Source organism: Dendrobates tinctorius, unplaced genomic scaffold, assembly GCF_039654945.1.
Source record: "Dendrobates tinctorius isolate UK_male_01 unplaced genomic scaffold, ASM3965494v1 ptg000515l, whole genome shotgun sequence".
NCBI lineage: Eukaryota > Metazoa > Chordata > Amphibia > Anura > Dendrobatidae > Dendrobates > Dendrobates tinctorius.
Genome location: NW_027362174.1, coordinates 349,318 through 366,447, shown reverse-complemented (window position 1 = coordinate 366,447; position 17,130 = coordinate 349,318). Strand labels below are relative to the sequence as shown.

Genomic DNA, 17,130 nt, shown 5'->3' with positions numbered 1-17,130 from the left:
CCATGCCTCCTCTAGATCATAAGACAAATCCACCAAGTATGACTGGGACACATGGTATCAATTATTACCTGTAATTATACTCGCCATATGTCCACACGGATTTATGATGCCTATTAGAGTTGAGCGAAACGGGTCGAAAAAATTCAAAAGTCGCCGACTTTTGGCAAAGTCGGGTTTCATGAAACGAAACCCGACCCTAGGATGAGGTCGGCCACGAGGTCGGCGACTTACGCGCCAAAGTCGCGTTTCAAAAGTTTGTTTTGCGCTCTTTTTCAGCCAATCAGGATCCACGGACACTGTGGGCAACGTGATGACCTAGGCACGGGTCACCACCATCTTTCAGAAGGGCATGCAAGTGATTGGCTTGCTTTGGTGGGCGTCACAGGGGGTATAAAAGGGCGTGCACGCCGACCGCCATCTTACTTCTGCCGATCTTACTATAGGGAGAGGTTGCTGCTGATTCTGTAGGGAGAGCGTTAGGCAGGGAAGAAGACAAAAAAACTGCTTCTGCTGCTAGCGATTTGGCCTGCACAACACACAAGTCACTGTGTGTGCAGTGCAAGGGGAGGCTATATTGTGGTGTATCAGTGGTGTTGGTTGTTGGGCTGCCTTTTAAGGCTTCCTGACACGCTGGCATTGCTGTTTACCCACTGCTCCGCAAACTGCTTTTTTAAAAGCAATCCAATCTCCCTTATCCTCTAGTCACTTTTGTCACAGCTGTGCCATCGAGCCTGTCACATAGCGCTCAGATATCAGTGGGCCTCACACAATCCACAAGTGTCCAGTGTCCAAAAGTGTGCGCAGAGATTCAAAATCTCCATTATCCTCTCGTCACTTTGGTCACAGGCAGCTGTGCCATCGAGCCTGTCACATAGCGCTCAGATATCAGTGGGCCTCACACAATCCAAAAGTGTCCACAAGTGTGTGCAGAAATTCTAAATCTCCCCTGTCCTATAGACACCTTGTACCTTGTTTTACATTACTATATAGTTTGTTGGATTTTGTCTACATTTCTACCAAAAATGAGGAAGGCTGGTGGAAGAGGCCGTGGAATTGGGCGGGGGTTGGCAGCTGGTAATGATGGTGTTGGTGGTGGATCTGATGGTAGTGGCAAGAGCAAAATAGGACCGAATGCAGGAGGTGCTGACCCTGCGTCATCGTCTGGCTACATAAGGCCTCGAACGCTTAGTTTTCTAGGAGTTGGCAAACCGCTTTTAAAGGCAGAGCATCAGGAAAAAGTTTTGTCTTACATTGCTGACTCAGCCTCCAGCTCTATCGCCTCCTCTTCTTCAGTTGTAAAAAGTAAAAGCACTGAGTCGTCATTGGAGGCTCATGTTCATGAACCACACCTTTCCTTGTGTCCTTCACCCCAACCAAGATTGAAGGATGACGCAGGCCATACTACTGATTACTCCATGGAGCTGTTTTCACATACCATGCCTGGATTATCAAGTGAAATGGTGAATTACCCAGGCCAAGATGAATCTGACATGGAGTGCACTGATGCACAGCCGCTGATGGATGATTCTGCTGGTACATTCACTCAGAGCACTACATTGTCCTCGCAGTGTACAGAGCCAGATTTTGACCCTGATGAGACTCAGGTGCCCCTTCCCGCACACTATACCACCATACACGGTGACACAGAGAAAGGTGCACATGACATAGAAGAGGAGGTGATGGATGACCCAGTTGTTGACCCAGATTGGCATCCATTGGGGGAAGAGGGTGCTGCTTCCAATAGCTCAGATGAGGAGCATCCACAGCAGACATCGACATCGCAACAGCTGTTATCTGGCAGGCCCGGAGCACTCCAAAGACAGGTTCCAAACATCAAAAGAGTTGCTGGACAGCTTGTCCAGAGGGTCAAAAGATCACAGCGTGCTAGGCCGCAAAATGTCTGCCAAAGTAGGAAGAGTGCAGTGTGGCACTTTTTTGAACAAAATCCTCATGATCAGGCCAAGGTTATCTGTAAGAAGTGCGCAAAGACCTTTAGCCGAGGGAAAAATCTGAAAAATTTGAATACCAGTTGCATGCTTAGACATTTAACCAGCATGCACTTGCAAGCGTGGACACAACACCAAACCTCAAGTGCCACATGTGCAACTGATCACAACGAAGGTAGTCAGCAACGCTACATTGTTTCCCCCACTGTAAGCCCACCGGTTAGCACAGCAGCAAATGTTGAGGTGTTGTTGCAAGACCACAGCAGTCAGGGAATCCCACTGTTATATCAACGAAAAGACTGATTCTAGGCCATCAGAAAGAACACCAACTCCATCACCATCATCAACCCTCTCTCAGTCCGCCCTGTCCACCGCTACTTCCACCATATGCAGCTCTCAAGTCCAGCTCACCCTCCCAGACACTATGAGTAGGTCAAGAAAGTACTCAGTCTCTCATCCGCGTACACTGGGTTTGAACGCCCACATTGCCAAACTAATCTCGTTTGAGATGATGCCCTTTCGGTTGGTGGAAAGCACAGCTTTCCGCGAACTCATGGCCTATGCAGTACCACGCTATGACCTACCCAGTCGCCACTTCTTCTCTCGCAAAGCCATCCCAGCCCTCCACCATCATGTGAAAGACCGCATTGTCCATGCACTCAAGCAGTCAGTGAGCGGAAAGGTGCACCTCACAACTGATGCATGGTCCAGTCGGCATGGCCAGGGCCGTTACGTGTCCATCACTGCGCACTGGGTTAATGTGGTGGATGCAGGGTCCACAGGGGACAGCGGTGGTGGGACAGTGCTGCCTAGCCCACGGTATAGGAAACAGTTGGCTGTAGGCGTTCGACCCTCCTCCTCCTCCTCCTCCTCCTCCAGAAGCGAAAGCTCGTCCACAGAGCGCAGTCGTACGAGCACTCCATCTGCAGCTGCCACTGTTGCACACGATGTGTCCCCCTATCGAGCAGCTAGTGGAAAGCGTCAGCAGGCTGTGTTGCAGATGATGTGTTTGGGCGACAGACACACCGCCGAGGTGCTTGCCGAGTACTTGAAGTGACAAACTGAGTCATGGCTGGGCAGTGTACATCTTGAGGCAGGCAAGGTAGTTAGTGATAACGGCCGTAATTTTGTGGCAGCCATAGCCCTTTCAAAACTCAGCCACATACCTTGCTTGGCTCACACCTTGAACCTGGTGGTGCAGTGCTTCCTCAAAAATTATCCGGGGTTAACAGCCCTGCTCCAGAAGGTGCGAAGACTGTGCGCGCACATCCGCCGGTCGCCTGTACACTCCGTTCGTATGCAGAAGCTGCAGCGATTGCTCCACCTTCCCAACCACCGCCTCATTATCGACATTGCAACAAGGTGGAACTCCACCCTGCACATGGTGGAGCGGCTGTGCGAGCAGAGGCAGGCCATAATGCATTTGTGGGAGGATACACGGCCAGGCACTTTGAGAGCAGACATGGAGTTGACAGGTGTGCAGTGGTCAAAGCTGAAAGACCTTTGTAAAGTCCTTCAGTGTTTTGAGGAATGCACACGGCTGGTAAGCGCAGACGACGCCATCCTAAGCATGAGCATCCCACTTATGCGTCTGCTCATGCAAACTTTGACGCACCTTAAGGAGCAGGCGTCTGCAGCCAATGTTGATGAGGAGGAAGAGGAGGAGGGAATCCTTGATGACATTCAGCCATTGTCTGCTCAGGGACCTCTCCTGGACGAGGTGGAGGAAGAAGAGGAGGAGGAGGATGATGGGGATGATTACTTAGGGGAGGAGGATGCATCTCGTGGGGCAAGTGAAAATGTTGGCGTGACAAGGTCTGGTACAGGGTTTGTGCGTGACTGGAGGGATGTGGATTTGCCAGAAAGTGCTCCTCCACCCAGCACTCGCAGTGCATCATTGACACCGGGAACATTGGCCCACATGTCAGATTATGCCTTGCGGATCCTAAAAAGGGACCCCCGCATTGCCAAAATGATGAATGATGACGACTACTGGTTGGCCAGCATCCTGGATCCACGCTATAAAGGCAAATTACAAAACATCATGCCACAGGAGAACCTTGACCTAATATTGGCTAATAAACAAGCAACTCTGGTAAATCGGTTGCTTGAGGCATTCCCAGCACACAGCAGCGGTGATGGTTCTCACACGAGCCGTACGGGCCGGGGGCAGCTTGGCAGAGGTGTTCGTGGTGCACAGAGCAGAAGTGGCGTTGGAGACAGGGGTTTCATGACAATGTTGTGGACTGATTTTTCAAATACCGCTCACACAACTGGTAATACTGCATCGATGGAAAGTGACAGGAGACAGCAGTTGTCAACTATGGTTACAAACTACTTTTCCTCCCATATCGATGTTCTCCCACACAGGTCATTCCCCTTTGACTATTGGGCCGCTAAACTGGACACCTGGCCTGAATTGGCACAATATGCCTTACAGGAGCTCGCTTGCCCAGCTGCAAGTGTGCTATCGGAAAGAGTCTTCAGTGCAGCTGGAACAATCCTGACAGAAAAAAGGACCCGTCTGTCAACCCAAAATGTGGATGATCTAACCTTCATTAAAATGAACCACGCATGGGTTTCCAAGGATTTTGTCCCACCTTCCCCTGATGACACATAGGGTGACAGAAAAATGGCTTGCTTTGGTCCACCTCTTCCTGGGACTTCACCTATTTCGCCTTTTGCATCAGCTGAATGTCCAACATCAACATATGCCACTTTCTAAAACTCCCTAACTGTGCTGCCTCCCCCCCCATGGCCGGGGTCACCACCTACCGCACGACACCGTGCGAGTGCCGTTGCCCTGGACAGGTGGGAAGGCCGACTCTTGGGCGCGGGCACTGGCACAAGGTCCCTCATAGTGCAATCAAGTGTCTCTGACGGTGGTGGTGCACACCCGCCGTCAGACACACCGCTGTACTATGAGGGGCCCAGTGCCAGTACCGACGCCCACGAGTGGGCCCCCCTTGCTTGGGCAGCGCCCCAGCATTTGCAATCTTTACCTCTCCCTGCTCCTCCGCTGTGTAATCTGGGCCGTCAAATCCATACTGTGCCTGACACCGTCTGAGCCTGCCTCCTGAGACATATATTTTGAATGTGTACGCTATCCATACATGTTATCCAGGGATACGGTACCCTTTCTAACCTTTGTGCAATCACGTGCAATCCATACTGGGCCTGACACCGTCTGAGCCTGCCTCCTGAGACATATATTTTGAATGTGTACGCTATCCATACATGTTATCCGGGGATACGGTACCCTTTCTAACCTTTGTGCAATCACGTGCAATCCATACTGGGCCTAACACCGTCTGAGCCTGCCTCCTGAGACATATTTTGAATGTGTACGCTATCCATACATGTTATCCGGGGATACGGTACCCTTTCTAACCTTTGTGCAATCACGTGCAATCCATACTGTGCCTGACATCGTCTGAGCCTGCCTCCTGAGACATATATTTTGAATGTGTACGCTATCCATACATGTTATCCAGGGATACGGTACCCTTTCTAACCTTTGTGCAATCACGTGCAATCCATACTGGGCCTAACACCGTCTGAGCCTGCCTCCTGAGACATATATTTTGAATGTGTACGCTATCCATACATGTTATCCGGGGATACGGTACCCTTTCTAACCTTTGTGCAATCACGTGCAATCCATACTGTGCCTGACACCGTCTGAGCCTGCCTTCTGAGACATATATTTTGAATGTGTACGCTATCCATACATGTTATCCAGGGATACGGTACCCTTTCTAACCTTTGTGCAATCACGTGCAATCCATACTGGGCCTGACACCGTCTGAGCCTGCCTCCTGAGACATATATTTTGAATGTGTACGCTATCCATACATGTTATCCAGGGATACGGTACCCTTTCTAACCTTTGTGCAATCACGTGCAATCCATACTGGGCGTGAGAACGGCTGGCGAGCTGTTAAGCAAGCTACAGCACCTGTCCAGACAAGTACAGGGATTCCCTAGCGAGGAGACTTATTTGATTGTTTTCAATGTTGGGACAGCAATTTTTGGGGAGCACTATACTCTGGAGAATGATAGATGGGGCCCACCATACACTGGAACATTCCAAAGGTGGACATCAGACACTGGAGCAGCATTTACAGGGCCCATTATACACTAGAGCATTAGAAATGGGGCCCATTATGTTTGGAGCATTATTTGGGCCCATAAGACAGTGGAGCTTCATCCATGGGGACCAACATATACTGTAGCATTATGTGGAGCTCATCATATACTGTTTCAAACATTATATGGGACCAATGATTCTGTATGGAGAAATAGATGGGCCTCGTCATGAGATGTAAAAAGTGAGGTATTTTTCATTGGACTATACTGCTATTTCTCTGCCGTATCGGAGCATGATGAGTTGTGGTATGTGTTAAAGGGGCGCTCTTTCGCCCAGGGCACATGAAAACCTGCAGCCAGCCCTCCCCCCCCACAACTTTAGCCAAATAAGCCCCATTTTTCAGTGCGTAACTTGTATTATGAAGTTAATTAAGATTGACAAGCTTAAGTAAGAAGAATTGATGCTTTTGGCATTCAAATGGGCACTGTAGGTGTGTTTCCTGTCCTCCTCTCACTGCCGACTTTTATTCCCCATTGACTTACATTGGGTTTCGTGTTTCGGGACGACCCCGACTTTTCCCTATAATCGGACGATCTTGCTCGACCCGACTTTTGGAAAAGTCGGGTTTCACGAAACGAAACGCGACCCTAAAAAAACAAAAGTCGCTCAACTCTAATGCCTATCATCAATTACATAACATATCCACACAACAAAGATGATCAGAAAGCGCTTTCATCAATATATAGAAAAAGATTTTATTGCTAGAAAAACATTTAAAATCATTACATATCACCAATTGAAGGAATAAGGGGAAATAGATATACACCTATGTATAGGGCGATGACACACCCATCCAGCACATAGAGAATAGTACACATTGTGTGTCTGTAAATTACACAGCCATCCCAAACATGGGCACTAGTTATCAAAAATAGACAATCTTAGGCTGTGTGCACACGCTGCGGATTTTGCTGCGGTGTACAGTACCATGATTCCCTATGGGAATCAAAAACCGCAATGCAGACGGTGCGGAATTTTCCGCGGTTTTCAATCCGCAGAAAGAATAGACATGTCAATTCTTTCTGCGGATTCCGCTGCGGTTTGCCATCTCCTCCATTGTGGAGATTAAAAACCGCAGGGCAAAACCGCAGAGCAATCCGCAGGTAAAACCGCAGGTCTTTTGACAGGCAGGGGCAGCGCTGACAGGGAGATAGGCGTGACAGGTTACTCTTAGGTCTGTCGCTGTGTCTGGGCTTTTGATATGTCTGTTATTAATGTGCAATAATTTATAGTGAGATAATTCTGGCATTTAGATACATATGTTACTATTTTGATAGGTAATTATTGGTATTATCTGCACTCTGAATATATTCATTGTTTGGTATATCCTTGCTGATGTGTTCACAACGGATGTGTTCTCCATACGGGTGTAAGTCAGCGCCGCCGGCTGAGCACGCGCCTGTCTCCCTGTCACCGCTGCCCCTGCCTGTGCTTCGGGCCCGCCCTGGCCATTCCCACTGTGGGACGCCAGCATAGACCGGCGTTGTGGTTGCCTCGGTGACGAAGTGCGTCACTTCCGGGTCGGGAGCTCTACTTCCGGTAACGCCGGTCATGACGCGGCGCCCGGGCACACTATAAAATGATGCCGGTTTACATACCGGCCAGGCCCCTTGAGAAAGGCGGTTCCGAAACACGCGTCGGGGCGGACGCGCTATCCAGGCACTAGAGTACCTCCTGACCATCACCGCCGGTAACTATTATATAATGGGCTTTGCTCCTTACTAGTACAGCGGCCATTTTGGCAGGCAGATTTAATAGGTGGCTAGTCAGGTATGTGGTCCTGCTGATGCATCACCCACAAGTAGTTGGTATTATATACCGGGCGATGTGTCCTAGCGGCCATCATGGCAATTGCAGTGATAGATGCGAAGTAATAACAGACATCTTGAATATGGTCTTCTTATACCAGGTGCGGTAGCAATGTACAAACTCAGTGGTGGACTCTGGTCTAATTATTAATAAATAGTAATATGTTTATTAATTTTTGCCACTCTAAGGCTGTGTGCACATGATGCGATTTTTAAGCGTTTTTGCAGCGAAAACGCTGGGAAAACATTTAAAAATCGTGTACAGAACGCCCCCCATGCATTCCTATGGCATTCCGCACATGCGGTGCTAATGCTGCGCTTTTTTCCCGCGGCGGAATCACATCGCGGGAAAAAAAAAATCGCAGCATGATCATTCTTTTGTGCAGAATCGCAAATAATTGCCGCGATTCCACACCCATAGGAATGCATGAGAATCGCTTACTTCCCGTATGTGGCTATGCCCACCATGCGGGAAGTTAAGCGTCTCATGTGCGGTTGGTACCCACGGTGTGGAGGAGAGGAGACTGTCCTCCAGGCCCTGGGTACCATAGCCCTGTAAAAAAAAGAATAAAAAAAAAAAATCGGGGTATATTTTCCTTCCGACGTCCCGCGCTGCATTCCCGGGCCACAGCGTTCCCAGTAATGCCTAGCGGCAAGGTCCTGTGATGACGTAGTCTCTCGTGACTCTAGCGGTCTCGTGAGATCATTATAGTAACGCGAGACCAACGTCATCACAGGTCTCACAAGGCATCGCTGGGAGCGCTGAGGCAGCGCGGGACGTCAGAAGGTAAATATACCCCGATTTTTTATCATTTTTAACATTCTATCTTTTACTACTGATGCTGCATAGGCGGCCTCAATAGTAAAAAGCGGGTCACACTTGTCAAACACTATGTTTGACGAGGGTGACCAACCTGTCAATCACTTTCCAAGCGATGCTTCAAATCGCTTGGAAAGTGCTTGAGAAAATCGCGGCAAAATCGCGAACAGAATCGCGGTAAAATCGCGGTGAAATCGCGCGGGAAAAAAACGCACGATTTCTGGGAAGGAGTCCGGTTTTCAGTGTCCGGAATAAAACGCTACGTGGGCCCATAGCCTAAGATTATCTATTTTTGATAACTAGTGCCCATGTTTGGGACGACTCTGTAATTTACAGACACACAATGTGTTAACTATTCTCTATGTGTGTCATCGCCCTATACATAGGTGTATTTCTATTTCCCCTTATTCCTTCAATTGGTGATATGTAATGATTTTAAATGTTTTTCTATATATTGATGAAAGCGCCTTCTGATCATCTTTGTTGTGTGGATATCTCCTCTAGATCATGCAGATGGTCACTGGTGAGCTTCACATGGCCTTGGACATCTGATGGTGTGAGCTGGGGACCTTGCGTGTGCTTCACGATTGGAATCCATGACTGCGTAGTGTGTTCCCAACAGTAATGTTTGAGGCTGTGGTGCCAGCTCTCTTCAGGTCATTGACCAGGTCCTCCTGTGTAGTTCTGGGCTGATTCCTGACCTTTCTCGGAACCATCCTTAGGGCTCATTTCCACTTGTCCTGTAGCAGTGGTAAGTGGGGTAGTAGCTGGGGCGGTTGATGTCACCTTTGTGTTGTCAAGTGACATCAAGCCCCGAGGTTAGTAATGGAGAGGTGTCAATAAGACCGCCCATTACTAACCCCATAGTCACATTGTATGAAAACAAAGACACCCAGAAAAAGTCCTTTAATTGAAAGAAAGACACATACTCCTTTAATATTCTCAATTAAAATCATACTTACGACCTCGCCGATTCCCTAAACTGCCCTCGTCATTGGCAAAGAGAAAAAAAAAAAAAAACACACACAACAAACCATATTCTTTACCTTTCCGCAGAGATGCTGCTAATCCATTTGTCCCATGACAGGTCCAGCTCTGCTACATCTAGATGGAAGGCTGCATGGGTTGCATGATGCGACCATGCAGCCTGTCACCCGGCAGACACTGAGCACTGTGTGCTCAGTGTCTGCCTGTGAACTGCTATTCCCTGTCTGTTCTCCTGCTCGCGGTGCTGTCTGACAGGTCCTGCGAGTTCACAGCCAATGGAAAAACGTAAAAATCCTAAAATACGATTTTCTGGATTTTATTTTTACATTCGGTCACAGATGAAGTGTACCTCAGATTACACACCTCGGCGGTGTATCAAATACTTAATTGCCCCCACTGTATAGATCACCTGCACCTGAGGGGCAGCAGCTCACCAGCCCATAACCAGCACAGGAAGGTGGAGAGCTCCCGGGCCGTGAGCCGCAGGCTAGTCACACGCAGGGAACCAGGGGTAGATGAACGGGTGATTACTGCGGAGCAGCCACTTTCATGTAGTAATCCCTGAAAAGCCCAGCGCCGGCAGCAGAGCTCGCCTCAGGCCGTCCATTACTGCTCCCAGTCACAGGACGCACCGTGCAATCACACACTATGGACAGGAGATGCTTCATGTCGTGGTGCCAATCGCTCTGCCGATCTCAGCGCCGGACACTGGACTGGTGGAAGTCGTGCAGTCACCAGGTCCCCCGTGGTCAGTTATTGCTCCCGGATTAGAGATATCAGCGTTTTATTTCATGGCAATTTCTATGGTCTTTACAAGGAGGCGTGACTCACAGTAATTATGCAGAGTGCACCAATGACACGCCCCAGATGATTCCATGAGCCACGCCCCCTGCAAAGACTATAGAACATACCATGAAATAAAGAGCAGAAACTCGGGGAGCAAGAACTGACTGCGAGGAGGAGCGCGACTGAGCGTCTCCACAAACGTCCCGCCGAGGAGGAGCGCGACTGAGCGTCTCCACAAACGTCCCGCCGAGGAGGAGCGCGACTGAGCCTCTCCACAAACGTCCCGCCGAGGAGGAGCGCGACTGAGCGTCTCCACAAACGTCCCGCCGAGGAGGAGCGTGACTGAGCGTCTCCACAAACGTCCCGCCGAGGAGGAGCGCGACTGAGCCTCTCCACAAACGTCCCGCCGAGGAGGAGCGCGACTGAGCCTCTCCACAAACGTCCCGCCGAGGAGGAGCGCGACTGAGCGTCTCCACAAACGTCCCGCCGAGGAGGAGCGCGACTGAGCGTCTCCACAAACGTCCCGCCGAGGAGGAGCGTGACTGAGCGTCTCCACAAACGTCCCACCTAGAAGCACGACTGAGCCATCCATCTCAGGATGGCTGCACATATCAGGGGGCCTCAATCAGGGAAAATGAGGAGCTGCACATATTGGGGGGTGTCAGGAAAATAACAGTTATTTCCTAATATCCCAGGTACACCCCCACAGCTGAATTACTGCCTTTCCACCCATTGGTTTGTAAAGAGCAAGCATCACCAGCAATTCCCCTCACAGCTGCAGCCCCCTCTCTTCCTCTGTGAAACTATCCACTCTCCCCATCCCTTCAGCAGATGGTCACTTGTATTGCATCTGGCCAGTTAAATGCGTTTTTTCCCGGCAAAATCTCCTTTGTCCTTTCCAGGTCGAATTTAATAACACAACGATCCTAGAGACAGGAAAAAGATATTTCCAGAATCAGTATAATTAGGGCTAAACACAGCAACATTTTGAAGCCGGTACAGCCATCAGAAATCGGGGAAACAGTTTCTGCCCCCAGTAACTCGCAGACAAGTCATATTTGGTCGCAAAAGAACGGTCACGTCGCAGGTGAAAAGGTAATGCCCCTACCGTCAACCTGTGGACACCCACGCCAAACATATGGAAAGATAGGAGTTTTAGTAGGGGCGTACGTCCTCTAATCAAGCCCACCAAGTGAGGTCAGCAAGGGAGGAGTCCCTTGGATCTGGGCAAAAGCATAAAGCTGAGAAGCTCAATTGGGGAGGTGTCGGATGCCAGAAGAACCAGCTAAGACGCTGTGCAGATGAAACATATTCCTTGAGTCTCTCCTCCCCTTTATCGACACGTCCTACCTGGGACATGAGAGAGTAGGTTTCTTATTTTAATCCCTTTTATTTCTGTCTGTACATACTGTATTTTGTCTCCTTTTGTAATATCTTTGTATTTTTGTAAACACTGCCTATAATTTTGGAGTAAACCTATAAATTTACTAGCTTTGTTCTTTTTGCTCTATGATCGAACCGACACGTCCGCCGCGCCAAATCCCGCTACCTGTAGGTGGTTCCTGACCTGACACAGGCTTTACTATCAAACGAGGAACTGGAGGCAGCATAGCGTCCTGGTGATACACACACCGCCCTCACTGCAGAGTGCCCGATAGCCAATACGCGACAAGGCAGCCTCTCTGGCGACGAATTGTCCTAGGTGCAGATCCCTGACTGACCTGAGGGTAAGGGGGCACCAGAGAGCTGCAAGTTCCTAATCGGAACTGAAAGTGGAAACAAAAGTTGTGAGGTGATATTTCCCATGACAATTATATTCCCGAAAGTAAAATTACCTGACTGGGGGGGGGGGGGGGGTGTCTACATCAGGGATAATGAGGGGCCGCACATATCGGGGGTCTCCCCCAGGGATAATGAGGGGCCGCACATATTGGGGGTCTCCCTCAGGGATAATGAGGGGCCGCACATATCGGGGGGTCTCCCTCAGGGATAATGAGGGGCTGCACATATCGGGGGTCTCCCCCAGGGATAATGAGGGGCCGCACATATCAGGGGTCTCCCCCAGGGATAATGAGGGGCTCCCTAATAATGAGGGTCTCCCTCAGGGATAATGAGGGGCTGCACATATCGGGGGTCTCCCCCAGGGATAATGAGGGGCCGCACATATCAGGGGTCTCCCCCAGGGATAATGAGGGGCTCCCTAATAATGAGGGTCTCCCTCAGGGATAATGAGGGGCCGCACATATCGGGGGTCTACATCAGGGATAATGAGGGGCCGCATATATCGGGGGTCTCCCCCAGGGATAATGAGGGGCCGCACATATCAGGGGTCTCCCCCAGGGATAATGAGGGGCTCCCTAATAATGAGGGTCTCCCTCAGGGATAATGAGGGGCCGCACATATCGGGGGTCTACATCAGGGATGAGGGGCTGCACATATCGGGGGTCTCCCTCAGGGATAATGAGGGGCTGCACATATCGGGGGGTCTCCCTCAGGGATAATGAGGGGCTGCACATATCGGGGGGTCTCCCTCAGGGATAATGAGGGGCTGCACATATCGGGGGGTCTCCCTCAGGGATAATGAGGGGCTGCACATATCGGGGGGGTCTCCCTCAGGGATAATGAGGGGCTGCACATATCGGGGGGGTCTCCCTCAGGGATAATGAGGTGCCGCACATATCGGGGGGGTCTCCCTCAGGGATAATGAGGGGCTGCACATATCAGGGGTCTCCCTCAGGGATAATGAGGGGCTGCACATATCGGGGGTCTCCCCCAGGGATAATGAGGGGCCGCACATATCAGGGGTCTCCCCCAGGGATAATGAGGGGCTCCCTAATAATGAGGGTCTCCCTCAGGGATAATGAGGGGCCGCATATATCGGGGGTCTCCCCCAGGGATAATGAGGGGCCGCACATATCAGGGGTCTCCCCCAGGGATAATGAGGGGCTCCCTAATAATGAGGGTCTCCCTCAGGGATAATGAGGGGCCGCACATATCGGGGGTCTACATCAGGGATGAGGGGCTGCACATATCGGGGGTCTCCCTCAGGGATAATGAGGGGCTGCACATATCGGGGGGTCTCCCTCAGGGATAATGAGGGGCTGCACATATCGGGGGGTCTCCCTCAGGGATAATGAGGGGCTGCACATATCGGGGGGGTCTCCCTCAGGGATAATGAGGGGCTGCACATATCGGGGGGGTCTCCCTCAGGGATAATGAGGTGCCGCACATATCGGGGGGGTCTCCCTCAGGGATAATGAGGGGCTGCACATATCAGGGGTCTCCCTCAGGGATAATGAGGGGCTGCACATATCGGGGGTCTCCCTCAGGGATAATGAGGGGCCGCACATATCGGGGGTCTCCCTCAGGGATAATGAGGGGCCGCACATATCGGGGGGTCTCCCTCAGGGATAATGAGGGGCCGCACATATCGGGGGTCTCCCTCAGGGATAATGAGGGGCCGCACATATCGGGGGGTCTCCCTCAGGGATAATGAGGGGCTGCACATATCGGGGGGTCTCCCTCAGGGATAATGAGGGGCTGCACATATCGGGGGTCTCCCTCAGGGATGATGAGGGGCTGCACATATCGGGGGTCTCCCTCAGGGATAATGAGGGGCCGCACATATCGGGGGGTCTCCCTCAGGGATGATGAGGGGCTGCACATATCGGGGGTCTCCCTCAGGGATGATGAGGGGCTGCACATATCGGGGGTCTCCCTCAGGGATGATGAGGGGCTGCACATATCGGGGGTCTCCCTCAGGGATGATGAGGGGCCGCACATATCGGGGGTCTCCCTCAGGGATGATGAGGGGCCGCACATATCGGGGGTCTCCCTCAGGGATGATGAGGGGCCGCACATATCGGGGGTCTCCCTCAGGGATGATGAGGGGCTGCACATATCGGGGGTCTCCCTCAGGGATGATGAGGGGCTGCACATATCGGGGGTCTCCCTCAGGGATGATGAGGGGCCGCACATATCGGGGGTCTCCCTCAGGGATGATGAGGGGCCGCACATATCGGGGGTCTCCCTCAGGGATGATGAGGGGCTGCACATATCGGGGGTCTCCCTCAGGGATGATGAGGGGCCGCACATATCGGGGGTCTCCCTCAGGGATGATGAGGGGCCGCACATATCGGGGGTCTCCCTCAGGGATGATGAGGGGCTGCACATATCGGGGGTCTCCCTCAGGGATGATGAGGGGCTGCACATATCGGGGGTCTCCCTCAGGGATGATGAGGGGCCGCACATATCGGGGGTCTCCCTCAGGGATGATGAGGGGCTGCACATATCGGGGGTCTCCCTCAGGGATGATGAGGGGCTGCACATATCGGGGGTCTCCCTCAGGGATGATGAGGGGCCGCACATATCGGGGGTCTCCCTCAGGGATGATGAGGGGCCGCACATATCGGGGGTCTCCCTCAGGGATGATGAGGGGCCGCACATATCGGGGGTCTCCCTCAGGGATAATGAGGGGCCGCACATATCGGGGGTCTCCCTCAGGGATAATGAGGGGCCGCACATATCGGGGGTCTCCCTCAGGGATAATGAGGGGCCGCACATATCGGGGGGTCTCCCTCAGGGATAATGAGGGGCTGCACATATCGGGGGTCTCCCTCAGGGATGATGAGGGGCTGCACATATCGGGGGTCTCCCTCAGGGATGATGAGGGGCTGCACATATCGGGGGTCTCCCTCAGGGATGATGAGGGGCTGCACATATCGGGGGTCTCCCTCAGGGATGATGAGGGGCCGCACATATCGGGGGTCTCCCTCAGGGATGATGAGGGGCCGCACATATCGGGGGTCTCCCTCAGGGATGATGAGGGGCTGCACATATCGGGGGTCTCCCTCAGGGATGATGAGGGGCCGCACATATCGGGGGTCTCCCTCAGGGATGATGAGGGGCTGCACATATCGGGGGTCTCCCTCAGTCCCGGGGCACGCAGTTACCTGCTGTCTGCTGGCCGCTCTCTCCTCACAGCCCCCCGTCCGCCGCCGCAGTGTCGGAGCAGACCGAGGATCATCCTCGCCCCCAGCACCGGGCCGGAATGTCTCCTTCTCTCCCCGCACGTTCTTCATAGTCGGTGCCGTCTGTCAGACACTAGTAGACCCGGAGCCTCCATGACTCCATGGATCTGCGGCCACATAGATCACTCCGCCGCCCGTCCGCCGGAACTACATCAGCCTCCAGTCAGACTAAAACGGGGGCGAAACCTGACGTCATGGCAACGAGAAGAAAAGAGCTGACTGGCTGCCAGAGCTGTCAATCACCTCACAAGCAATCCCGCCCACTAACTGCCCAAGAGCTAGGACATCACGTGACTCCCCGCCATATCCCGTGTGTATACATACATCATACCGCCCAACTTCTGAAGAAGGGAAAGAGGGACAAAGGCTGCGGCAAATTCTAGGCCACGCCCCTAGCCACACCCATTTCACAACTTGTCACACCCATGTCCACGCCCCTACCACACCCATTTAGCGCTGCTGATCACACTGACTGGTACTGAGGAAAAGAAAGAAGGAGCGAGAGAGAGAAAGAACAGAGAGAGAGAGAAAGAACAGAGCGAGAGAGAGAGAAAGAACAGAGCGAGAGAGAGAAAGAACAGAGCGAGAGAAAGAACAGAGCGAGAGAGAGAAAGAACAGAGCGAGAGAAAGAACAGAGCGAGAGAGAGAAAGAACAGAGCGAGAGAAAGAACAGAGCGAGAGAGAGAAAGAACAGAGCGAGAGAAAGAACAGAGCGAGAGAGAGAAAGAACAGAGCGAGAGAGAGAAAGAACAGAGCGAGAGAGAGAAAGAAAGAACAGAGAGAGAGAAAGAACAGAGCGAGAGAGAGAAAGAACAGAGCGAGAGAGAGAAAGAAAGAACAGAGAGAGAGAAAGAACAGAGCGAGAGAGAGAAAGAACAGAGCGAGAGAGAGAAAGAACAGAGCGAGAGAAAGAACAGAGCGAGAGAGAGAGAAAGAACAGAGCGAGAGAGAGAAAGAACAGAGCGAGAGAAAGAACAGAGCGAGAGAGAGAAAGAACAGAGCGAGAGAAAGAACAGAGCGAGAGAGAGAAAGAACAGAGCGAGAGAAAGAACAGAGCGAGAGAGAGAAAGAACAGAGCGAGAGAAAGAACAGAGCGAGAGAGAGAAAGAACAGAGCGAGAGAGAGAAAGAACAGAGCGAGAGAGAGAAAGAAAGAACAGAGAGAGAGAAAGAACAGAGCGAGAGAGAGAAAGAACAGAGCGAGAGAGAGAAAGAAAGAACAGAGAGAGAGAAAGAACAGAGCGAGAGAGAGAAAGAACAGAGCGAGAGAGAGAAAGAACAGAGCGAGAGAGAGAAAGAACAGAGAAAGAAAGGAGAGCGAGAGAGAGAAAGAACAGAGCGAGAGAGAGAAAGAACAGAGCGAGAGAGAGAAAGAACAGAGCGAGAGAGAAAGAACAGAGAAAGAAAGGAGAGCGAGAGAGAGGAAGAACAGAGCGAGAGAGAGAAAGAACAGAGCGAGAGAGAGAAAGAACAGAGCGAGAGAGAGAAAGAACAGAGCGAGAGAGAAAGAACAGAGCGAGAGAGAGAAAGAACAGAGCGAGAGAGAGAAAGAACAGAGAAAGAAAGGAGAGCGAGAGAGAGAAAGAACAGAGCGAGAGAGAGA

At 51.6% G+C, this 17,130-nt stretch overlaps 1 protein-coding gene across 1 annotated transcript in view; it reads right to left on the bottom strand.

The window, feature by feature from the left end:
- The window catches only part of LOC141078201 (microtubule-associated serine/threonine-protein kinase 2-like), a 200,269-nt gene extending 184,580 nt beyond the window's left edge, over nucleotides 1–15,689 (bottom strand). The window contains 1 exon segment of the mRNA XM_073565000.1: nucleotides 15,450–15,689. Coding sequence (XP_073421101.1) covers nucleotides 15,450–15,578 — 129 coding nt within the window. The 5' untranslated portion in view covers nucleotides 15,579–15,689.
- Between the last annotated feature and the right edge of the window lie 1,441 nt (nucleotides 15,690–17,130).